The 26,276-nt window shown below is 35.9% G+C and overlaps 1 protein-coding gene across 1 annotated transcript in view; it reads right to left on the bottom strand.

Moving 5' to 3' along the window:
- Positions 1–15,295, bottom strand: part of LOC150075211 (phosphatidylinositol 4-phosphate 5-kinase type-1 alpha-like) — a 271,058-nt gene extending 255,763 nt beyond the window's left edge. The window contains exon 1 of the mRNA XM_090388401.1: positions 14,743–15,295. Coding sequence (XP_090244527.1) covers positions 14,743–14,860 — 118 coding nt within the window. The 5' untranslated portion in view covers positions 14,861–15,295. The remainder of the gene's footprint in view (positions 1–14,742) is intronic.
- Between the last annotated feature and the right edge of the window lie 10,981 nt (positions 15,296–26,276).

The following is a 26,276-nucleotide window of genomic DNA, read 5'->3' as shown; positions in this document are numbered from 1 at the left end:
GTGATTGATGAGTGAAGTGGATAGATTTTACTTTTTGGCTGATGCTCTATAAGCTTCATTTTCCACTACTAATACTAATATATTAAGGGATAAACTGTTTAGCAAATGGTATTCTTTAAAGGAACAGTGAACACCAATTAGCATCTACAGTTACTGTGTGATGGATTGAAACCATATTTCAATGAAATGCCAATGGAAGTACTACAAGGGTTTTAATTTTCAGCAGGATGGAGTAGGAAAATTATCAACTGTGTGGATGCAAAGCTGGTTTGATGAAATTTTATCTTGATGATGGAGTGGGTACAGAAGACTAATTAAGTAGTCACATAACTGGCCATTAAGCGATTGCATATGTGCATTCAACTTTGATATATTATACTGGCAAATAAATAAAGATGACCCTCACTCTAAACATCTTCTTTGGTTTATAAATACCACATAATTACTATTTATTATATTATTTCTTAGATATTTACTTAGATACGCTACAATTAGTGCTAATATATTATTTATTTAAAGTTATTTTCCTATGAGACCAGACCTTTGATCAGCAAGTGAAATATAATTTACATTATTAACAGAATGAAAATTGTTATACTTGTATATACTATAGTAAACATACTGCACAAATTGTTTCAATGGATGTGATGTTAAGCTGAACTTTTTGTACTATAACTGTCAGGATTCTAGAAAGAAACGTAGTGATGAGCCATTCATTTTATATTTTAACTTTTCTTGTATATTTTAGCTATTCTTTTATATTTCATTTATGTCAACAGTGGGGCCTCGACTTATGATGACATTGACATCCGATATTCTCAGGAACTGATATACCTTCCATACGATCTTTTTTTTTTTTAAGGACCGATGATATTTGCAGGTACCGATGGTTTTCCAATATAGTTGGAAAGATACATGAGTGGAAATTTTCAGATGCATGGTGCATGGAACATCACGCGTATGATTCTCAACCAATTAGCATCTTTGTTATTGTTCAACACATGGCACATGGAACATCACTCATATGATTGTTTCAGATCTATGAAGATCTGAAACTTAAAGCTCCATCAACCAGTGGCAGTGCTATGAAGACTTTAAAGACAGCGGAGGCTGGTTCGAGTGCTTCAAAAAAAAGGGCGAATATCAAAAGTGTTGAAAATTTTATCAGCACTGGGGAGGCATCCAGTGCTGATAAAAAAGCAGCTGAGACCCTTAAAATTGAATTCCAATGGTTCGTTGATCAGGAGGGTTATCTTCCCCAGCAGGTTTTTAACATTGACAAAACTGGCCTCTTCTGGAAGCAAATGCTCAGGAACACATACATCACTAAGGATGAGGCTAATTTACCTGGGCTAATTTACCTATGAAAGACAGACTCACCTCCTGTTGGGTGCCAATGCCCCTTGATATTTTAAGCTGAAGCCTTTGGTTGTGTATCCCAGAGTATTTAAATAACAAAAGTTTGACAAAGCATGCTGGATGTGTTTTGGCACAGTAACAAGAAGGCCTGAGTTACAGGATATATCTTCAATGAATAGGACCTTGAAGTTTTTTGTCCTTCAGTGAAGAGTTATCTTGAAAAAAATAAGTTTCCTGTAAAGGCACTGCTCCTGCTGGATAATGCACCAGAAAATGATCTCAACCTTATTCAATCTCTTGAGGCACAATTTGACTTTGTTCAAGTCAAATTTTTGCCACCCAACACCACTCCTCTTCTTCAACCAAATCAGCAAGTGATTGCAAACCTCAAGAAAACTATACCATGAAAATGTTCACAGGTTGCTTTACAGCGACCTCTGGTGAAAATGCTCTCACGCGCAAAGATTTTTGGATGTCAAAATTCAACATGCTGGACCGTGTGAGGCTGATTGTAAGTTCTTGGAATGATGTTTCCACCAGGAGTTTAAATTCAGCCTGGAAAAACATCTGGCATTTAATTATCTATAACGTTGATGGATTTGAAGATGATGGTACTTTGACAAATGATATTGTTACTCTTGGTAAATCAGTGGGTCTGGAGGTTAGAAAGAGGATGTGGAGGACCTTATTGATACTCATGGGAATGAGCTAACAACACAGGAGCTACAACAGTTGGAGAAAATTATGGAGAGTGACACTGGAGAGGAAGAAAAAGACACCCAAAAAGTGTCAGCTGAAGAGTGTCATTTCTTGTTGGGAGTATTAAAGAGAAGTGGTAAAAAAACACCCCAACATTGAAAACACTGAACTCAAGATTGCAAAATGGAAGACGAAGTGATTTCTTACTTCAGGAAGCTACAATAAAGTCGTCAAAAACAGTCCACTTTGGACAGTTTCTTTGCCAGTAGCAGCAAAAGACAAAACACTGAAAAGATACCTGACGCTTAATATAGTCCCACCACCATTGAATTCATCAGCTCTGCACTTCAAGTTTAAGTAAATGCTAATTTTTGCTTGCTTTTTATTTTAAGATGTTTTATGACTATTTATTAAATAATCTTTATAAAACACTCATTTTTAATGTAAAAATGAAGTATAACATGTAAAAAATACCTATTTTATGTGTTGTTGGGGAACGAATTATAGGAAATCAATGTATTATTGGTTTCAACTTACAATATTTTCAACTTACAATGGGTTTTGTGGAACGAAATACCATCGGATGTTGGGGCCCCACTGTATATATATATATATATAACGTTACTAAATAGGTTATCTTGCACTGAAAAACTCTTCCCGCAATTCATTTCATTAAATAAAATGTAGCCTAGGTGAAACGAGAACGGTAATCAGGATAATTAAATAATTTAAGAAAGTAGCAACAAAAATTTAAAAGAAACAAATATGAATATCATGTCAACAAAGAATTACAAAAAATTACATTTTTAGTAGAAAAATACAGACTTTCATAGGGTACTGTCACTGATAACTGAAGGATTAAGGGATTCACCAGAAAGATGCAAATTAGTGGCATAGACCAAGATTCTTATACTACTTCACAATGTTCAGTTATGCAGTAATAAAATACAGTTAGGGTAGTTCAGAGTGTGCAGGGGGGGGGGGATAACACTAATACAGTTAGAGCTGGAAATTAACAGTGGTTCAGAATATGTGACTGGATAACCTTTTGGAAAATTCAGTGGAAGCCAATTATATGGGATGTAGTTAGAGATGCAGAGAGTTTAAATCTGGATTTTCTGAACTTCATATCTAGTGCAAGTCACAACAGTAATATCTCTTTTGGGGATTACCCTGACTTCTAAATCTCTTGGCACAAGCACATTACAAATACTGCTTCCTCTGCAGCTAAAAATCTTGGTTTTCTCTTTCACTGTCGGTGTTACTTTTCTTCCAAACAGCTGTTCACTCTGTACAAATCGCAAATCCGACCTACCATGGAATATTGTTCCAACATCTGGGGTGGTGCCCCGAATCCTCTCTCAGGCTTCTAGATTCCATTCAGAAGAGGGCAGTTAGGTTAATTGATGACTCCTCTCTAACAGAGTCTCCTCCAATGAAATAGCTGTCTCATAGACATACTGTTTCTGCTGCATGCCTTTTCTACAGATACTTCCATGGGCTCTGTTCTTCTGAATTGGCTTCTATAATTCCCGCTCTCTCTTTCAAAACAGTCCAAACACATGCTGCCGCCAGCCAACATCCATTTACTGTCCTGCTTCAAAAGACAGTTACCACATGTTTGCATATCAATAACAGAAGTATAGTTAATAAATTCAATATGCATCAGATGGATTTTTTTTATATTTCTATGTCAAATGCTGACAGAATATCAAAACAATGGTGCCATTCTGAGATATTGGATGCAGAATTTGAACATGGTAGTAAAATTTGTAGGTTCTGATCAGAGAGCACACAGATTCAAGAATATATTCATTGGATGGGGAAACAAGAAAAACAATGAATCAATCTAATGTGATACAAAATGTGGAATGAAAAAACTGAAAGTAGAGGTGTACCACAGATCAAATGAATATGTTGAGTATGATGATTGGCTATATGTGCATTATTTAGATTTAGATGACTGATTTCAACATCACTTGTTAGAGATGAAGTGCCACCAGGTCAGGGATCAACAAACACAGTATTTTATAAACACAGTAAATTAGTATTTTACAGGTCAATAGCCATGAAATAAAATTGTCAATTCTTTGTTTTAAAACACAATATATTTGTGGTCTGTATCTTACAAGGATTAGCATGAGTTTTGATAATGATGAAGCACAATGGACTCCTGGTATGGATGCTATGCTACCAGCAGTATTATTTAACAAAATGAATTGGCGACTCTGTAGCCAGGTGGGCAGGAGCAGCAGTGCGTAGCACATGCTTCTTGATTAGACCGTGGTTCGAGCCCATGATCACCAAATACGGAGGATGCGGAAAGGTCAGGGAATGACCACCGCATATCCCCAGAGCAATATGGCCTTAGTTGCTAATGCTCCTAAAAAAAACCAAATAACAATAACAAAATGAATCATATTCTGTTTTTTGTCAGGATTGCACAAAAATTAAATTTATCTGGAGAGCATTTTGTAATTAGTTTCTTATTCAGTATTAACCAAGCCAAAGTTTATCCTTTTTTAATTGATCAGGTAAAAATAAAATAAGCATTGAAATGTTATTTTTGTGAAAACATTACACTGGTTATCTTACAACTTTGTTCGCATGCACAACATTTGCAAGTGAGGCGTTTGTGATTTGGCAATTTAGCATTTCTTGTTCTTTTTTTTTTTTTTTTTGGTTTGTGTAAAGAAATTTAATAGCCTTTAATATTTCAGAATTTAATTATAAAGGAACAACATCCAATATCATAGAATAAAGCTGATTGATAACAGTTACTCTGGAATAGTTGAAATACACAAATTTAGCAATCATTAAGAAAGGTAAACACCTTTCAACTTATTAAGTCTGTCATCGCAAGAAACTTTGATGATATAATGCAACCCGACACACAAGGCCTGTTTTCTAAGGTCAATTCACCTTAGAAAACAGGTCTGTAAAGCACCTGTATTTTCACCTCATCATGTGACTAGAATTTACTGAATAATGACCATTCTGATAACTTTTTTTTTTTTTTTTTTTAGTATGCAATCCCAACTCCTCCTCACCTAGCAACTAGCTTTTGACAAATTTTATTGAGGCCTGCACTAGGTGGATCAATATTATTTATCAATTCTGTCATTACTAAATGATTCATCTCATATTGAATTTCAGGAATTACTAGCCAGCAGCGATAATTTTAATATGAATACCCAAAGAAATTATGTTATTAAGAGAAAAAGAAAGTATTTTCAATTTCTTAAAGGGCCTTGATGGCCTCCTTCAAGTGTGGTTAAGTGGTAGTAGTTGAAATTCCTAAGGTATGCATATGCTAAACGGAAAATGTTTTAGAAAATAATTCCACTTCCTATATACTGTTTGTTACCTTTAAAAAGTTATGGCACAAGGTTGAAACAACTAAATAATTGATGAAATTGTTATTGGAAAAGAAGGCTGCTTGGGATATCTGCAGATTATCAAGAGGATTCATTGTTTGTATGTATACAAGCTGTTTCAATTAAAATGCCCTGGGGGTCTGTCTTGCTTATTTTCAGGTTTAGGCTGTTTGTCGTTGAGATCTTTTCTATCATGTTTGGATTGAAATTTTTGAATTTTATGTTTAAATTGGAATGAGTATTAATTAACACTTAGATTTTCCAATTTTTAAATTTAAATTTTGCCTAGTCAACTGCTTTTCTTCTCAATGGGAAAGTAGTTCCCCATCCTCAGTTTAGTCTAAAACCACCAATGGTGTAGTTCTGAAATGAACATAAACCAGTTTTTGAAGAAAAAATCAAACACAATGGTTGTATATGGTGGTTAATTTTCAATAGGCATGTTTAGCTGTGCCAAACAGTTAGTTGTACAAGGATAGGCATTTGTTGCAACTCCTTTTACAAAGAATGACAAAAGAAATATTAAAGAAATACATAAAAAAAAAAAAAATGGGATGGAAAGCATAAATTTCTTGAAAGAGAAGTTAGGGGAAAAAATGCAATAATAAATTTATTATCAATTTTTAAATTTATAATTATTATAAATTTATAAAAAAAAATTAAAAAAAAAAAGATAAATGAAAGAGGAAAATATTGCTCAACTTTGCAAATTTAACCATTTTGACTATCTTGGATGATCAACAATCAGTTATGGTAGCATTGATAATATGGTTATGATAGCTAAGGCAATGGTGTAACTAATAACAACAGAGGATTCAAATAATTTTAATCTTATAACAAAACAGCAGGTACACACCATGCTACATTATTTATATGAGAGACTGTAGGCAGCATAGTTTCGAAAGACAGCCAATATGTGCATTAAATGTTAACCTTTAGGATAACACTGTTATTTTCAGAGCACGCATTATGTAATCTTCTTTTGAGATCATCTAAATTGTCAATGAGTGTTTTGTACACTTTGCTTTAATGAAACACCAAAAGGAAAAAAAAAAAAAAAAACAGCATGTGTACCCTGTACACATGAAAGATGTTTTATTTTATGTGAAAACATCCTTGGCTTGGACGAGGTTAAAGGGGTTTAGTATGAAAAGAATCCGAACATGTTTAACATTCATTTAAATAAATAAAGAATTTATTTTTTTTCAACAGTTTCAAGAATTTGAGATTGCAATACGTGTTCAATAGGTAATTTACTTACAATGGGTTTGTAATAGCTGAAGTATGATATATACACTTGAGATTGTAAAGGGTGTAAATGTCTCTGAAACACAGCATCAATTATAGTTACATGATTAGTAGTCGATACATATCTAGAAGTATTTAACATTAGTCCAAATTTATTTTCTAAGAAATCAGTCAAAGGTTTGGATTGAGTATCTTCAAAATTAACATTGAAATCTCCACTAAGTATCATTGGTATTTGGTCATTTTTCTTGTGAGAAAATTGTTGTAGCAATGCAGCTCCTTCAATTGTGTAAGGAAGGAAAACAAAATGGATGAATTCAATGATGTGTTCGATCTTTTCTTTAGGTGAAATGTAAATGACTACCGACAATATCGTCCGACCATCGGGAAGAAGGCATTCAGCTGCACAAATTTCTTCAACAGGTCTAACATTTACTGTCCAACTTCAAACTCACAGAACCAACTTTTCATCTGCCTTGTTTATTCATTAAACTGCCGTTTCCTGGAACAGCCTTCCTTCATACGTATTTCCTGAAAATTACAGTCTATAGAAGTTCAAGTCTAATGTCAACAAATATCTTCTTTTGTCTTCTCAACCTCCAACCCAAGCATGGTACTAAGTACTATAGGTTCTAATACCTCTCGTGTTTGGGGTTTTCATATAAAAAAAATAACACTCATGGATTTGCCAACTGTTTGTCGATAAATCACTTCCATACGAGAAGTAACAACATGAATATGATTTTCTCTCTTATGATAAACTGCTACACCACCAACTTGTTGATCTTCTCGTTTGAATTGAATGATACAATCGAAGTTAGGTATGCTTACTTCTTTGTTATTTAGCCATGTTTCAGAAAGTAGAAGTAAATTAGATTGTTGTGTGACCGCATCAGTGAGATCGTCACTGTGAGCACATAAACTTTGACAATTTAATGTTAGAATTGTTTGTTGAAGATCTTGTCGTTTACCGATGAACTCGTATAAAGTATCTTGCATGGTAAATAGAGGATTACTCGGCAACCTGGTCATTTCAGTTTGAAGTGCAAGAGTGGATGTGTTTCTCAGTCCGTGATAAAATTTCTTTTCTCCATTTGCAGCAATAATGTAAAGATCATTGATATTGGTAACTCAAGATAATGCAACGTAAACTAGTTGTTGTTCATGACATTTCTCGTATAACTGTGGGATCGAAAGTACCTCTTGAGATTTATGAATGGTAATAGCACAAGCCAATATTAGTGGAAAACGATTTTGTTTAGCTGAGATTGAGCTGTTGTTATTCAATGAAATACTCGTACTTTTTCATGTGATCGGTACGGCTTCTAAATCAATTTCTCTAGCCATAGCAAACTGATGAGCCTTCTTTCTAGCAGGTCCCTCAAAGAAGAAGAAGAAGCTAGTTGTTGCAACTCTGTCTAGCCGGTTCAGGAATCAATTGAAAATCTTCAGGTAATTCATTTAAACTCAAATCTTCTGGATTGAAATCTTCAAGAAGTTCTTGAATATAATTTCGTGATGTCGATGGTCCAGCTTTTTGATGAGAAATCGATGTAGAAGGTTGATGTTGATCAAAATCTTGAGAAACAAATTTTATTAAACTCTGCATTTTTTTTTGTTCTCTATGTTTTTGAACTCATTCTTTTGTCAACATGGGAAGCTTCTTTGATGGCTTTGAAGCTTTTATTCTTGCATGCTTCTCTTGATTTCCCTCAGCTGGAGTTTAAGCCATCTTCGAAATATTTTTATAGTTATTTTTTACAATTCAATAGTTAGTGAAATCTATTTGTAGATTAATATGATGTCATAACCAAAAACGACTGCAAAAAGTTATTGTTTGTTGAAGTGATTGTTTTATTGTTGCATTCTTGAATCAAAGAATATTCTTGGAAGAATATTCTTTAATAAAATCTGCAGATTTTAATAAAATGGAAAAGGAACGAGTTAAAATGTTTTTGAACTCGTTCCTTTTCAACACAAGAGGCTTCTTTGGGGCTTTGAAGCTTTTATTCTTGCATAATATTACTACCCACTGCTTACTCTACCAAATCAATGTTAGTGACTGAGTTAGCGGTCTTTACAAAGTGACATCATTTCCATATCTTAGTATGAACTTACTCTACTGAATCAACCACTTACCGAATCAACATTAGTGACTAAGTTAGCATCGTTAGTGCCATTTAGGAAGTGACGTCATTTGTGTCATTTAAAATCTAACAGCCACCTAATAGGAAGTGATGTAATTCATTTAAAATCTAAAAGGTCAGCTTTCTTCGTTACCAATCAATTGCATCATTTCTGTTACAAGAAAATTTTGTTACCAATTGATTTTACTCTACCATGGATATTTTCAAATCAAAAAGTCTAAAGGGGTGAGATAAGGAGAACATGGTAGCCAAGAAACATCACCCTATATATTCTATACATTGGCCACTATATCCACTGTTGTACTGCTACAATTTTGTGCTAGAACCAAGATTTGCCAGATTTCAATGTTTACAGAACTTTTTAACCAGTCAAATAAATTAATGCAAAGTAATTCACAATATTTTGCCCCAGTCAGCATGCTATCAAGAAAAACTGGGCTGACAACTTCATCTCTCTCCATATGCCACACCACACGTTGGCAGACCATCTCACCTGTACCTAGCAGGAACTGTACCTGTTGGCAAAGCCATTTTGAGTGAAGGTGGCCTTGTCAGTCCATAAGATATTGCTGAGGAAAATGGGATTTTCTTCTACATTGGTTAACAGAAAATTACAAACTCCAAGGATTTTTATCATCACTTTCATGCAAACCTTGTAAAAACAGAAAGGGGGAAATTTGTACTTTCAAAGAAGCCTCCAAATCTGCATGTGCTTGATTCAATATGCGGAAGAAGCTTCTTGGACACTGTTAGTTGATGTGGCAGAAAGAAGGCCAAACATCATCTTAGTGGACACATACCAAATTCTGTACAACATTTGTATCCTTATATGCATCACACTTCTAGTTAGCATAAAGTGATTAAAAATGCATAATCACAATATGTGATATTTGCAGCCTCTGAGGAAGTCGCTCAGAAAATAATCTTGCTGTTGCTCTAGCATTTCGGCCACATTCTCCATGCCATAATACTACTTCACCAATTGTTTTTAGAAATCATGCTTTCATACAATCATACAAACGTGCATAGGAATAAAAATCAAGAAGTTGGATTCTAATGAATATCACTGTGCCTTTCATTCAGTTCATGCAGCTCAGCCAACATTGTGTTATGTACATTTCATGCTTCTGCTGCATGCCAGTGTATATTTTGGATTTTGTGTGTGCTAAACAAAAGGTCAATTCACATCCACAGTTGCATAAAATTCTGTAATGCGAGGTATTGTCATTCCCAGTGAACCATTGGGAACATGGCAATCCATGGGATATTTCAACCAGCAACCACACAATTAAATCAGATGGTGGCTCTTTATTTTCTATTGTGGTTTTACCGTGGCACTTATTTTCAAAACTATAATGTCTGTATCATTTAAATTACTACTTTATGTGCCATTCTTTCCTATAAATAATGTGGAATGTTTTAAACTATTTTGTGTGTATCTACTCTTTTGTTATAAGCAAAAAATTATTTGAAGCTGCTGTTGTTGTTACTAGTTATATTATTACTTTTAATTTATGGAAATAATAGTAGCAGTCAGATAAGTCATATAATGTTGTTGAATGTTACTGATAATTGATCTTTGACAACAAATGGCCAAAATCACAAAGCACTGGAATATACATTCTCGTTTAATTTATCCTTTTTTTTTTTATTTCCCAATAATGAATTTATTATTGCCCATTTTTTTCCTTAAACTTCTATTTCATGAAATTTCTGCTTTCCACCCTAGAATTTTTTTAAAATAATTCTTTTGTGATTATTTTAAAAATAATAACATAACTAGGCAAAGAACATAACTAGCCTTTTATAGCTAGCTGTTCCACATGGCTAAATGTGCCTATCAAAAGCAACCATCGCATACAACTGTCGTGTTTGTTGGTTTTCTCATTCAAATAAAATTGATTTATATTTGTTTCAGAAGTATACTGATGATACTTTAGACTAAACTGGAAATGGGGAACAACTTTCCCATTGAGAAAAAAGCAACTGATTACACAAAATTTAAGTTTAGAAATCATAAAATCTAAATGGTAATACTTAGTCAATTTTAACATCATTCGGCAAAGGAAGTCCGGGCAACATAAAGCCTAAATCTAAAAATAAGCAAGATACCCCAGTGCATTTTAATTGAAACACTCTATAAATAGTAAAAAGGAAAAGAAAAAAAAAAAGGAATGAGGCACATTTTTCCATTACATGGAAGCAGCCAGAAAGATTACCACAGATACCTCAAACAGATGGCTGCTGAGTATGTTCTTCGTTAAGCATCAATATTCACAAAATATACTTTTTTTGGGGAAAGATGCTTGTTACTTCAGCTAACAGTTATTCAACATGAAATGAATCTCTGATCAGTAAAAAAACTTAAGGAAATTATCAGGTTTAATAGTGAAGAAAGTGCAAAGAGCTTGTGGTACCTATCCAGTTATACTGAAAAGAGGTGACTAAGAGGTCACTAAACTGTTACCTATAATAAAAGAGACATTCTTAGACTCAGAAAATTGAAAATCTCACCCCATGCACAAGGGTAATGATATTATAGGAGTGTCCCAACACAGTTTAGTTATGGAAGCATCTTATCTGATCAAACTGGTAAGGTATTACAAAGCAGTCACAAAAGAAAATGGATGCAAGGACTTTTCAAGGATGACTGATTTTATTTACTTAAATTTTAGTAAGGGTCCTGGCACAGCCCCAGATCTTGTGCACAAGTTGAAGAAGTGTGGCACTGGGGATAGGTTATTACAGTGAAAAAAAGGTTGGTTAAAGGCAAAAGACTGTTGTTGTTGTTGTTATTTAGTTTTTAGGGGCATTAGCAACTAAGGCCATATTGCTCTGGGGATATGCGGTGGTCATTCCCTAACCTTTCCGCATCCTCCATATTTGGTGGTCACAGGCTCGAACCCCTGTCTAATCAAGAAGCGTGTGCTACGCACTGCTGCTCCTGCCCACCTGGCTACAGAGGCACCAAGCCAAAAGGCAAAGAGTGGTATAAATGGGTAATGGTACAAATGGACCAGTGGCATGGGCAAGTCCCTCATGATTCTATCCTGGACTCTTGTTTCTAATTTTCATTATGATGATGGTATTACAAGTTTCATATCAAAGTTCACAGATATCAAAGTGAGAAGGATTGTTAACAACAAGAACGAGGGAATCCCAGTACAAGACTTAGAAAAATTGTACAACAGATTTGAAAATTGGAAATTACGCTTTAATGTATGATATGAATAGTATGCAATTTTTTGGCTAATTGCCTTAAGTTTTCTGATACATTCCAAACAGCCAAAGCTTCTATTTAGATAAAACTCCTCCAATTCATAATGTATTAAGTATGATGAAATGGAAGAAAGAAACTGAAAATATGCTAAATTGACACGCCACCCCTTGAAGATGCAGCTGTTACGTGAGAGGAACTGTTGTTTCCTTAGAAAGCCATTTGCTAATGAATGAAATGGTCTGCTAAGGAAACAACAGTCTCCGGTGTAAAATGTGCACTTTCAGGGGGGGGGGGATTTGTTTACCATAATAAGGATCAAGTTTAATGTTCAGTGGTTAGTTTATTTAAACAATAAATGCTCTTCCTTGTAATGCTTTTTTCATTTCTCTCTCATTTATATCTGTTCAATTTCTATCAAAAGAATAGAGGAATAGTTAGAAAAAAAAAAAAAAGTCTGTCTGGATTTTATCACACATACCTACAGTAATAAAAACATACATGAAACTCTTATTTATTACATTACTCTTATTTATTACATTACAGGATATTATTACGTTGTACTTATAATATCCTGATTTACAACGTTAATTAGTAATTTGCACAAATGCATCAATTATTTAATTTTGCATTTAAAAATTAACTCATTAAATTCTGATAATATTATAGTTAAATCCAATTTCCTACTGAGACTTTTTGAATGATATATGATTTATGTTTCCAGATTAAAAAATGCAAAGCAAATATTGTGAACTAAACAGGGGTAGCACCCTCAATGTTGCTGAAGATGAAAAATACCCGGAAATTATGATCCAGTCCTATGCGAATTTTTCTCAGCAGTATTGTAAGGCTGCAAAGACAGCACATGGAGTACAGGAATTTTGCCAGTAGAGATAAAGAGATAATTATCACAATGTACAAATCTATGGTGACACCACATCCTGAATACTGTAATCTGGAGGCCTAATTACCCAAAAGATGTCAACTAGCTTTCTTTAAAGGATACAAAGGAAAGAAACAAGATTACTTGTGGATGCAAAAAGATATTTTTATAGAAAGGGGTCTCCAGTTCTGTAAGCTGCAAAGTGTGAAAAATAAGCATCTGCATAAGGATCTCAGTGAGGTGTTTAAGGCATAAAAGGGTACTGCAAACTTAATGATAAGGGCAATTTTCTCTTTCTAAGATGATGCAAACAAGGGGACATTGATTTAAATTTAGGAAAGATAATTGCAGACTGGATGGTGGATGCAATTTGCCTTTAGTCAAATCATTAATCAGTTAAAGCTAAAAACAAGTTACCATATAGTCTGAGAATTTCTGTCCAGTTAAAGAGGGACAAGTAAATATGAAAATGTTTTATTTTATATCACTTTATTTTTATTTCTTAGTTTACATATATATACATTTTTATTATTAATTAATCTATTTATTGAGGCAGATGCCACATAACTTTGCTTCCTTATCATTCTGCAATCTTAATACTAATGAGGAAAATGAATGAACAATGGTGAAAGATATGAATTTCTTTTAAAGCAATCTATTATATATGGTTGCCTTGAAAATCATAAGAGAAAATAGTCAAGGAGATGGAAAAACAAAACCATAACTTAAAAACTAAATAATTATACTTTAAATATAAAATATATTTCTGTAAAACATATGTACCTGTTTGTGATACTACATAGTGCTGAATGTTGAAAACTTGTGTGCAGAAAAGAAATCAATTTTCACAATATAGTGATTAAACAGATTTTCACATATAATGCTAAGTTGCATAAGAATAATAAAGTTACATATTATGATAAAAATAGAAAACTCATACTAAGGTTCCAGTGAAGTAGAAGAAAAGACTAAGAAATGCTAAAAAAAAAAAAAAAAAAAAAAAAAAAAACAGTGGAATAACGCATGAATCACAAATTCAAAACAAATGGAAATTTTCTACTGTTCCATGACTCATATGATGAGGTCAGCAGGTATATTTTTTGCAATATTAACTACGGAAAATCAATATTTATTTAGGGGGAAAACTGATGGTATGTACTTGGCAGTATATATTATCGGCTGTGTATGATGTGAAAATAAAGATTCCATCAAGTTCCATTTCCATCAGTCCTATATAAAATAAGGCGTTCATTCTGTGGTATATCACATTGCACAGATGAAAACACAACACTTAAATCTAATAAATCATAACATGTAATTGCCTTCGAAGAAGATGTAAAAAATCCTTTTATGGCATTTTTGGCAGTAAGAGGTACTTTCTGGGAAAAAGTTTTAAAATTCTGAAAAGTTAAACGAACTTTCACAATCAGAGCGAAGGTTTACTTAAAGGGCATGCAGACTGACATTAAAATAAAAAGTTTACCGAGACATGGATCACAGCCATTTAAATCATTTAAGTAGCATTTAAATGAGCGAGGTACCCTCTGAACTTCCGGAAATACTTTCCGAATGATGATGATGAGAACAGAGTAAGGAAACTCAATACAAATTCGTAATTAACATAATTTTCACAATAGTTTCCAAGGTAATATTTAATATTATAAAAGTCATACCTAAAAGTTTATTATTATTTTTTTAGCCTCAAAAATTCCCTCAACTGTGATACTGTCAAATATAGACAACCTGCTTCATAATATTAATCGTTACCTATTATTATATCGGTTTAAAAAAGTAACATATTAACATATTTACCTTCTGCTTCACTTAGCGTGCTCATATCCTCAGATGCTTTTCTCCGTTCTGAAAAAGAATTGCTTTCAGTTCTTTCTGATGGTGCAAGTCCTGAAACTGATGCCATCTTAGGTTCCATCTTTTAGTAAAACAGAAGCACTTTTATATCCAACTGTACAAAAGTAGGTCTAAAATGTCTTAAACCTGCTTCTGATAAGTATATAATAAAGCATGATGATGTATAAAAACGACGATAATTTATTACTCAACAATAGATTTATCTTTATATTTATGTCTTGTAAAACTAATGAACTAACACTTGTTCCCTTGAATTTTGGCACACTGGATACTTCAATGTATAGCTGTCATTACCAAAAATAAGTATGATTTGCATTGCCACTGGCAAACTAAAAAGTATGCTAACTCCTCTTAAACGTTGATTCAAAGGAATCACATAAAACCATATTTTTTTGTGACAGCTGACAACACTCAAGCCGCATAATCAAACTAAAATTTCACGTTCACATAACGTTTAGGAAACAAGAAAATAGACACATTAAACCCCAGGCCCTAACTTCTTGCACAAAATGAATCCACCTACCATGATTGCGTTTCACATATGAAGGTAATATACTTCAAAGAGTCTCCAGTAGAGGGCATAAAATCATAACAGAACGTCCACCGAGTGGCGCCTTCATTGGCTTCAGTTTACTAGCGAAAGTTTATTCTTTACACTTCATTCATAACCAGCGATCAGTAAATCAGTGCAGAAAACCGTTTTTAAATTTGCAGACAATCTGTAAAAAAACAGTATTGAAATTGGGCATGTCCGTATTAATGTTTAGGTGTCCATAAAATGTTCATGACATTCTTGAGGTTTATTGTGAACCATCACTAAATATGAATAAATAAATAATTTTTATGTTTATGCTCATGGATAGCTACATGTGGCCAGAGGAGTTATGCAGTCTAAAACGCTGAAGGAATTCTTCTTGTTCTACTAGTGAGTCAAGTGCGTTTAATTTCCCATAAAGTTCGGTCGTTCTGCGACAACCAAATCCTCTCTATGCACTTTTACGCTGGTAGGACTTTAGTAAACCTGAGTTTATCAACCACCCTTTTGTGCTATACCTAAAATGCTATGTCTAATGTGCTACAGGTGACCATCTAGGTGTGAACCAATGTAAAAGGGAATAAAAGTGTGGCAGCCACATCAAACAGAAATGGAAGGTAGCAGCGATATTAAGAAATACTAGTTGGTAGATTGCTCTATTATTTATTTACTTATTTCTTTATTGCCAGAAACAGATCCAATTCCTAAAAGAGTATTACCAGATTCAATACCAGCATGTTGCTTAAAGAAAGATTTGTCCCCGCAGTTAGCAGAATGGTTACCATCATTCTTCCATGTTTTGTTAAAAGAGTTGGGCTCGAGAGATTCGAGCCTAAGCGGTGAGACGATAGAATTTTAATGGGCTTTTTTCCACACCATGGCTGAGTTAATCAGTCTCTCGTGCGCCTGTAAACCTTATTTACAGGTGTTGCTAACCTTGAGCACCTGAAAACTTATATTTTATCCGGGAAGAGGCAAACTGATCAGAGAATACATATCTGGCTTCTCGTGGCCTAAATTGCCTTGTCACTTAATACACAGAAACAACAGAAGCATGAAGTAGTGTAAATGATTAGCATTAGCATTAGTAGAGGCATATGATGCAAGAAAGCAAGCTTATTCAGCATCAGCCAAAAAAAAAAAAAAAAAAAACCCCTCTCCCATTTCACCCCTCCGTTCGTTCGAAATACCTGTCCAGTTGAGCTTTAAATTTGTTTAGGCTATCAACTTCAACAACAAGTGATGGAAGTCGGTTCCACCAACCAACCACCCGCTGGCCAAAGGCAAATTTCCGCACATCTATCCGACATCCGTCCTTCCTCAATTTGAATTTATGCCCTCTGAGGTGATTATTCTGAGAAAGATGAAGAATCCCATTGGCATTGAGCATGCTCAAACCATTCAAAGCCTTATACACCTCTATCAGATCACCTCGCCGGTGCCTAGTCTCCAGACTCTGTAATTTGCAAAACTTAAGCCTTTCTTCGTAAGAGCAACCCTTTGTTCCATTTACTAATCTTGTTGCCCTTCTCTGTACCCGTTCCAGCAGCTCTACATCCTTCTTGAAATGAGGCCTCCAGACCTGTATACAGTACTCAAGATGTGGCCTAACCATTGCTTTGTACAAGGGAATAATCACCTCCTTATCCCTGCTAGAAAAATTCCTGTATATCATTGACAAGACACCATGAGCTACTCTTGCAGCTCGTCTGCACTGCTCAGAGAACTTCATATCTTCCTGCACAATTACCCCCAGGTCCTTTTCATTCTCCACCACTGTCAGTGTAGTACCGCAGAGTTGATACATTGCTCTGGGGTTACTGTTACCCATATGTAGTACTTTACATTTGTCAATGTTAAACTTCATTTGCCACCTCTCAGCCCATCTGTTCAACCTTTCCAGATCCTGTTGCAGCAGCATAGCGTCAGTAGTGTACTTAACGACCCTGCCAACCTTTGTATCATCTGCAAACTTAGACATTAAACTTGATATCCCATCATCAATATCATTCATAAACACCGAAAACAACAATGGACCCAACACTGAACCTTGAGGAACTCCACTAATAACATTAGTCCACGTTGAGCAGTGTCCATTGATTACCATTCTCTGTCTTCTGCCACTCAACCATCCCCTTATCCATAGCAGCAATTTGCCTCCAATGCCACACTGCTCCAATTTGTGCAGCAGTCTTCCATGTGCAACAGTATCAAAAGCCTTTCTAAGATCCAAATATATAATATCAAAGTTATTCCCTGCATCCAGTTCTTTTGTGACTACATCATAGTATCCAATCAAATTGGTCAGGCAAGACCTGCCCTTAACAAAACCATGCTGCGTCTGAGCTATAACTGAATTCTTGTCTAGATGATCCTGCAGTGCTTCTTTAACCAGTGCCTCCATTAATTTACCTGGAACAGAAGTTAAACTAACAGGTCTATAATTACTTGTGTCAGCCTTTGATCCTCCTTTGTGAATTGGGGTTACATTTGCACATCTCCAGTCTATGGGTACCTCCCCTGAGTCCAAAGAAGCTCTCATAATTATGGCTAGGGGTTTGCATACTTCCTTTGCTGCCTCCTTTAATATAATTGGATAGATCCCATCCACCCCAGGTGCCTTTTTTATGTTTATCCTCAACAATCTCTCCTCCACTTTCCTCTCAGTTATTACAAAATCATCCAGCTCACTGCCAATGTTTACTTTACCTACATCATTCTCCTTCCTGAATAACTCCTCATGCGTGAATGTAGATGCAAAATACTCGTTTAGATTGTTAGCCACCTGAGCAGGATCCTCAACTGTTGAACCATCAATATCCAGTGGACCAATCTGATTCATCCCTTTCCTTCTCGAGTTCAAGTATGTAAAGAACTCCTTTCTGTTTTTCTTTGCATCCTTTGCCAAGGCTTTTTCGTAGTCTGCCTTTGCCTGCCTAATCTCCTTTGTGACTTGGTTACAGACCAACTTATATCTATCATAGGCTTCCATGTCACCCATTAATTTGTATGTATCCCATGCATTTTTCTTCTCTGCCACATGTCTCATTAGTCCATCTGACAACCATTTAGGCCTAAACCTTGAACAATATTTCTTAGTTGGTATGTAAAGCCTGGTAGCCTCCAAGATTAGTTCCTTGAATGCTTCCCATTTTGAGTTTGCTGTTGGTAACATCATCAGTTGGTCCCACTGTATAGAATTTAAATACTGTCTCAGACCATCATAGTCGCCTTTACGAAAACAAAAACCCTTCCCTTTACCTCTGATGGTAGTTACCTCCTTGAGTAAATCCCACTTCAACACACTGTGATCACTGCCACCTAGTGGTTCATTTATCTGCAGGTTCTTAATGCATGAAGAATCACTACTGATAATCAGATCAAGAGTATTGCTCCCTCTTGTTGCCTCACGAACATGCTGATGTAGAAAACAATCATCCAATAAATCCACAAAAGCCTTGCTAGTGTGCGAGTGACCAACCCACAAATTCCAGTCAATATCTGGGAAATTAAAATCCCCCATTATAAGACTCTTTGATTTACTGGCCCACTCTATTTCCCTGTACAATATATTATTATACTCATCAGAGTCATTAGGCCTATAGCACACTCCTACTCTCAATTTTGATTTCCCTATGCTTATGTCACACCAAACTGACTCGACACTGCCCTGTCAATCGATGTCAACTGGCTTCACTTCCTTTGACTTTATGTGTTTCTTAATTAATAGCATAACCCCTCCTCCCCTCCTGTCCTGTCTATCCTTTCTATATACATTGTATTCCCCAAATTCCAGTTCCGCATTACTTATATCTGTGTGACACCACGTCTCTGATATCCCAACAATATCTGCCTTTGATGTTTTGAGCAATACCTCAAATTCATCAAATTTATTTACCAAACTCCTAGCATTGGTGTACACGCAGGTATACATGCACCTGTTTCTATTCTTAGCTACCCTAACACAACCCATGTGTTTACTTGTAACGCAATGACTACCAGCAGTCTCTGAAATATCCTGCATCTTGTTTTTCAGACTTCTGCTCATTTGAATAGAAGCAGTGCAAGAATCACTTCCACCTCTGCCAGTGGCTATTGTTAATCTATTAGTCCTTGTATCCCCCCCAACTAGCAGTTTTCCGACCCAAAATGTTTAGTCTCCAAAGCAGAATTGGGGTATCTCCACACCTTCTCTTCTGTGTGCATTATGAACCATGTGTTCTGAGATTACGATGGCTATTAACAAATTAATTATATATAAATGTTCTTGTTTATACCCCGGCACGACCACGAGGTCAGTGGAGTTTACAATAAATCAACCAATACAAATGTTAATCGTATTTAGCAGTCACGGGCTTGAACCCTGGTCCACTCAAAGAGCGTGTGCTACTGCACTCGCTCTCCTGACCACTCGGGTACGTCAAGCCTGTAATGATATATTAATTATTACCAGTGTACTAAGCGACACAATTGGAAGAAGCGCAAAAGATGATAAATAAATGGAACACCACCTGAGTTATGAATATTCGACTTACGAGATCCCTGCGAGAAAACAAACTTCATAAAATAAACTGTATCAATTTTTTCACAACTGAATAATCGTCGAATATTTTTTCCCCATAATCAATTAAAAATGATAACTTTTGTTATATGGATGTTGAATAAGAAACCAATTACAAATTGCTCTTCACGTAATTTTCATTTTCAGATTTGATTGGAATTTTAAGATAATGCTGTCGACACCTTAGCGTCCTCACTCAGAATCCATCATATTATACCTCTGTTGAAAATTCATGTCAGATCAAGGCGATCATAAAATATCTGTAATTCAATCTCACAGCGTGTAAAATATTAATCGCTAAGCTCGACTTTTTCGATACCATGACGACTGTCTGGACGGGTAACATAGTGGTATAATCACTGCTCTTCCAACACTGGGTGGAAAAGGCCCAGGATCGAATTTCACCAATGACGCGAAGAAAATTCATGGGTTTTTTCCCTCTCCGTGGTTGCGGTAGTCGGTCTCAGATGTAGACATCAAGATTCTCTCCATCCAGAAACTCGGAGTTTTCGTCCAGCAAAACAAGCAAATCGACCAGAGAACAGTAGAGTAAATGTTCAGGTAGTCCTAATGTGATAGTTGCCATGACAATCGTGTTTCTAGATCCCAGTAAGCCAGGATTTACCTAGGCTCAGTGGCGCAGTTTCTGAAGTAGGCTTGTTGTGAGTATGGAACGATGTAATAGTAATAGTGATGCAAGAAAGCAAGCGTATGGCGTTATGTAGCATCCGCCAAAAAAAGAAAGAAAGAAAAGAATTCACACAACCATTCCCTCTAAATGTTTGTCCAGTTCCTCCTTGAATTTATTTAAGCTATCAACTTCCACAACGACAGATGGAAGTTTGTTCCTTAAGTGTAAGATCCTGTTCTATTCTACAACTGTCTTTCCTCAATTTGAAACAAATCTACATTCTTCCTAAAATGAGGCCTCCAGACCTGTACGCAGTACTCAAGCCGTGGCCTGAACATTGCCTTATACAGAGGGATAATCACCTCCTTTTCCCTGCTAGCAAAATTCCTGTATATCATTGACAAAACCCCATGACCTGCTCTTGCAGCCTGCTTGCATTGTTCAGAAAACTTCATATCTGACTGCACAATTACTCCCAGGTCTTTTTCATTTTCTACCACCCTGAGTGTAGTACCGCACAGTTGGTACGTTCCTCTGGAGTTACTTCTACCCATATGCAGTACTTTGCATTTGTCAATGTTAAACTTCAGTTGCCACTTCTCAGCCCATCTGCACAAATTTGCTAGATTCTGTTGCAGTAACACACTGCCATTACTATCATTAACAACCCTGCCAACCTTTGTATCATCTGCAAACTTCGACACAAAGCCTGATATATCTTCATCAATATCATTGAAAAACATACAAAACAATAGTGGGCCCAACACCGAACCCTGTGGAACTCCACTAATAACATTAGTCCACGAATAGGACCGCCCATTGTCACCACCCTCTGTCTTCTCCCACTCAACCACCTTTTTATCCATTGTAGCAACTTACCCTTAATACCATTCTGTTCCAATTTGTAAAAAGTGTCAAAAGCATTTTTTGCATCCAGTTCCTTTGTAACCATATCCTAGTATCTAATCAAATTTGTCAGACAAGACTTTCTCTTAACAAACTCATGGTGTGTTTGAATTATTACTGCAGTCTTGTCCAGATGATCCTCCAATGTATCTTTAACCAGTGACTCCAATATTTTACCCGGAACAGAAATTAAATTAATTAGTGTTTGTTTCGAAAACTGTCTACACCATATGTCCACTAAAAATATATGCACCAGGACCAAGCAACCTAAATCCAGCATTGATCCCTAGTGATGTTACAGGAAATGCCCGTGAATTGCTTCTGACTGCGTGAGGGGTTATTGTCTAAGCTGGAATATGTTGAGATCACTGGCAAGGTTCTAAAATGGATTGCAGGATAGCCGCAGAGGAGGAGGAAGGGGGTTGTGATTAATGGATATTCTAATCCCCCAAGTGGACTCTTTACAAATTGGAATATTATGCAGCTCTGCTGACCCAGTGACCAAATGGACAGAAGCCCTGAAACCGCCCCCAAGTCAGACAGCAGGGAACATACATCTCTAATTTTGACTTAACAAAAGGGATAAATCCGAGGTGAGACCCGTACTAGTGACACAGTCTAGTGATAACCACACACCTGACTACCAAACCTGAAAGCTCCGAACTCGTAGTGACAAGTATACATCGTCTTCGTAGGTGCTTTCACAAAAAATAAAATACCTTGAAAATTATCAAGTAATTGTGTTATTGTTGTTTCTAGGATTTTAGGCGCATCAGTGACTTAGACCATATTGCATCATAAGCGGATATTATGTCTGTAAATTGCTTGTGTTCTGTGATCGATAAAAAGCCTGATTTGGGGATAAAAAAACGATGCTACCCTCTTCTGATACAGATTAACCCAGCCATATTCAGAAAAAAAGCACATAAAAATTCCTCGTGTCATTGACGGAATTCGAACTCGAGTATGTTCCAGCGAGTGCGGGGAGGACTGTGATGACGTGCTCTGTACCTATCCGGGAGGGCAAGTAATTGTGTTGTTGTTGTTTTTGTAATGTGGTTTTCCAAATAATCCAAAGGCTGTTGTTGTTGTAGGGTTTTAGGACCGTCAGCGACTAAGGCCATATTGATCCGTGTATATTGTCTGTAAATTGCACGTGTTCTGTGGTCTATTTTCTGTTTGCTCGACGAGAAACCCGAGTTTCCGGGAGAAAAATCATGCGACCCTCGCCTGAGACCGACTAACTCAGCCACGTTGTAAAAAAGGTCCATAAAAATTTCTCATGTCATTGACAGAACTCGAGCTCAGGTCTTTTCCACCCGGTGCAGGGTGGATGGTGATTCTACTAACTGTGTACCCACGATGGCGATCCAAAGGCAAGGAGGGACAATGTGTCTGTCAGAGTCACATCTGAGCCAGTAGCACAGTGGTTATAATCTCCGTCCTCCCCACACCATGTGGAAGAGGCCCGTGTTCAAATCCCGTCAATGACACAAGGAACGTTTATGCGTTTTTTCCACTCCATGGCTGAGTAATTGGTCTCAGGCATAGATATCAAGATTTTAACCCCGAAAACTTTGTTTTTTCGTCAAGCAAAGCAGTTAAATCAACTAGAGAAAACACACTATTTATGGACATATTTCGCATGGGAAGATGAGTTGGCTTTTAGATGGCCCTAATATGAGAGTTTTTATTTTTATTTTTACTTTTGTCAGAGTCATTATTACCACATTTCCCTGGTGAATCAGTACCTCAGTCCTTCAGTCTCTCATGAGAGGTTATTGTATAACTATAGCTGGAATAAGTTGGAATCACAGCGGCTGCAAGGGAGGAAGCACTGGATTTTGTTTAATAGTTCCTGTCTGTTCAGAATGGTCTAACGTTAGAAGTGGAGTATGCTTTTTTTTTCTTTTTTTTTATGTAGTATATTTTGCATTTCACCTAGAATTAAACGTACCTGTTTGTGTTACTTATTTGAGGTATTTCTTAAAATTCAATGTTTCATGTGTGTGAATCAGTTATGTTTGTATGACACATACTATCGGAAAATGATAACTAATGAAGGTCTATTGACAGAGATCATTCTGTGTTAGGACAAATTGACAGAGAACATATTGTTAAATCAGTTGAGGAAATAATGCCTGCAGATAAGCTAAAATGAGTGTAAAACCCAGTATTTAATAAATTTATCTATTAGTTATCCAAGCACATTTCAGTCGTGTTACCTTTACCAGATCCTCATAAACAATGATAGGCATTTATACCTTCCATAACATTGAAGAGATTGAAGCTATGGCAAGGCTGTTTAGTTCCAATCTGGAGAGGGTAACATTTAGTGGGAGATGCAGGAATGCGATTGTGATGGAATTTCCAATAGCCATTCTCACTGCTACTGTTTTTAGCTTAGTTTGTAATGCTGTTTTCTTGCCTTATGTCTTTGTATTCATCAATGTTGCTACTCCTCCTCCGTCAATTGTATTCGAATTTCTGTCTTTACAGAATAACGTACAGAATTGAAATTCGGGTGAAGATTGGGGTGTTAGATCGATCTTATAAAGACATATGCTACATAGCTTGTACTACTAGAAAATGCCTTTTATTTCACTGATTTCCCACGTAGATTACATGTTGCATTTAAACTTGTTCCGATCCGTTTGTTTTTGAGTTTATCATGTGTGTTTTCCTTTGAGAAAACAGGTAAGGTGTTTCAAAATCTTCTTCAGCGTCAAATTCTTGTACATTTAGGGTTGCCAGGTTACCTCATAAAAACTGAACAGGAATCGGTTTCACATTATTGCACCTTCCAGTTTCGTTTAACAGAAACTTCCTGTTTCATGCATGCCAGTTAGTTACCGCAAAGTAGCTAGGCTTATTAAATGGTTTGAGTAAAAACACGGCTCAAAAAATTCTCACTGGAAGGGATAGATTTTAGTAAAAAATATTAATCTAAAATATAATGGTACTAAATCTAAAATTTATTCGAAAATAATGTACAACTTATAATTTAAATTTGATTGTGCAGCTTTTATTTTTTTTAGAGAAACCATCTTTCCAGTCCAAAACAGTTTTGAGGTATGTTTAAAAGAAACACACACAAAAAAAAAAAAAAAAAGTGAATTCGTATGTACGGAAGAAACGTTTGAAATTTAATTGGAACAGTTGAAACTTTATTGTTCTGGCTACGATATTAATAAGATAAAAGATTAAATATTATAATTCGACCTAAGCAGCAAGAGTAGTTGCAAAATATGTAAGAAACAACTATAATGAAAATTGAATATAACTAAAATTAAACTACAAAGTTATAAAGTTATAGCATAATTAATTATAAAATACTGGGAATTTACAAGCCCAATATTTACTCAAATTTCTTTTAGGTCCATTCTTCTTTGTTCGGTGTTTTTGTTATATTGCAAGTTCTCTCTTCGTTGCTTTTGAATATATCAATTCAGGCCTGATCTTGTTATTTTACTTATTAACTTTTATTTCTTTTTTAAATTTTCTGTCTTGTACTTTTATATTTCTGGATGGTTATAAGAGACTTTTGGTGCACCTTCCAAAAAAAAAAAAAAAAACGCCACTAGCTTTAGCAGCACAGTCTGATCGTTTACCGTCTATCCACATGTATAGTAGTATAGTATCTTATATAGGACGGCACCTGAACGTCAATTCATCTCCACCGTCTATCCAAGTTTCAAATGGCAAACTCTGGTAATTTCCCGCGTATAATTCCAGTTTCATTACGGAAGATTGGAAACCTTACTGGAGCCTATCGCCGATCCCTGAGGAACCCATATACTATGCTGATCCGTTCTGAGGTATGCTCGTCTATGTATACTCCCATAAGTCTCCTGGCCTTCAGTAGCTGTCTAGTCCACTTAAGAGCAGTTCCTGTAACCCCAGCTTGTTTCGTTTCATGCAATATTTCAATATTTAATCTCGCGCATGCAGAGTCGCATAAAAAACCTCTACTAAAATCCCTTTAGTAAGCAATCCCTAAAAACTCTGAGAGTTGCGTATTAAATGAAAGCCGTCCCCAGAAATGCTGTATATGTGCAATTAAGTGTGAGAATGGGCAAGACAAAAATATTTTAGTAACTTTCAGCATGATATAGTATTCGGCGTCCGAAGTGTCGGTATAACTATCTGCAGTTCTGCTGGTGTTTTCATGTACGATTGTGTCGCTGTGTAACTAGATTGTTTCACTGACCAAATAACATGAAGCCAGCGGCGATCCTGTGGTTGGAAACAGCTTTTTGACCGAAAGGCCAACAGAAGTCAACAAGACTTATGCTGGGTAACAGAAGGGCTGCTACAGTCAGTCAAATAACAACTCAGTACAACAGTGGTAATCAAAGACGTATTTCAGAATGCAGAACTCGTCGTACCTCGTCACTGATGGGTTATTGCAGCTAACAGTCGAACCAGTTTCCATTCCTATAAGTAAAAAACGAGAAGGAATGGGGCACAGTAGTCTCAGGATATTCCTGTTCTTGTTACTTTATTTAATTATTTTCCATCTTATGAATGGTTATATACATCAGAACTTAACCTTGCTGCTGTTTGCTGCACTTTTTCTAGCAGATCCACATCCTTCATAAAATGGGAATCGTTGTTGTTGTTGAGTTTTAAGAGCGTCGGCGACTAAGGCCATGTTGCTCCGTGATATCGTGTTAAGTTGTGTGTGTTCTGAGATCGATTTTCTGTTTTGCTGGACAAAAAACCCGGGTTTCCGGGAGGAAAAACCAAGCTACCCTCTCCTGAGACCGACTAACTCAGTGGTGTTGTGAAAAATACCCATAAAAATTCCTCCCGTCATCGACAGGAATAGGAATTGTATATCA

Source organism: Mastigoproctus giganteus, chromosome 14 (genome assembly GCF_048544385.1).
Source record: "Mastigoproctus giganteus isolate SK-2022 chromosome 14, ASM4854438v1, whole genome shotgun sequence".
Taxonomy (NCBI): domain Eukaryota; kingdom Metazoa; phylum Arthropoda; class Arachnida; order Uropygi; family Thelyphonidae; genus Mastigoproctus; species Mastigoproctus giganteus.
This window is presented reverse-complemented; position numbering and strand designations above follow the sequence as displayed.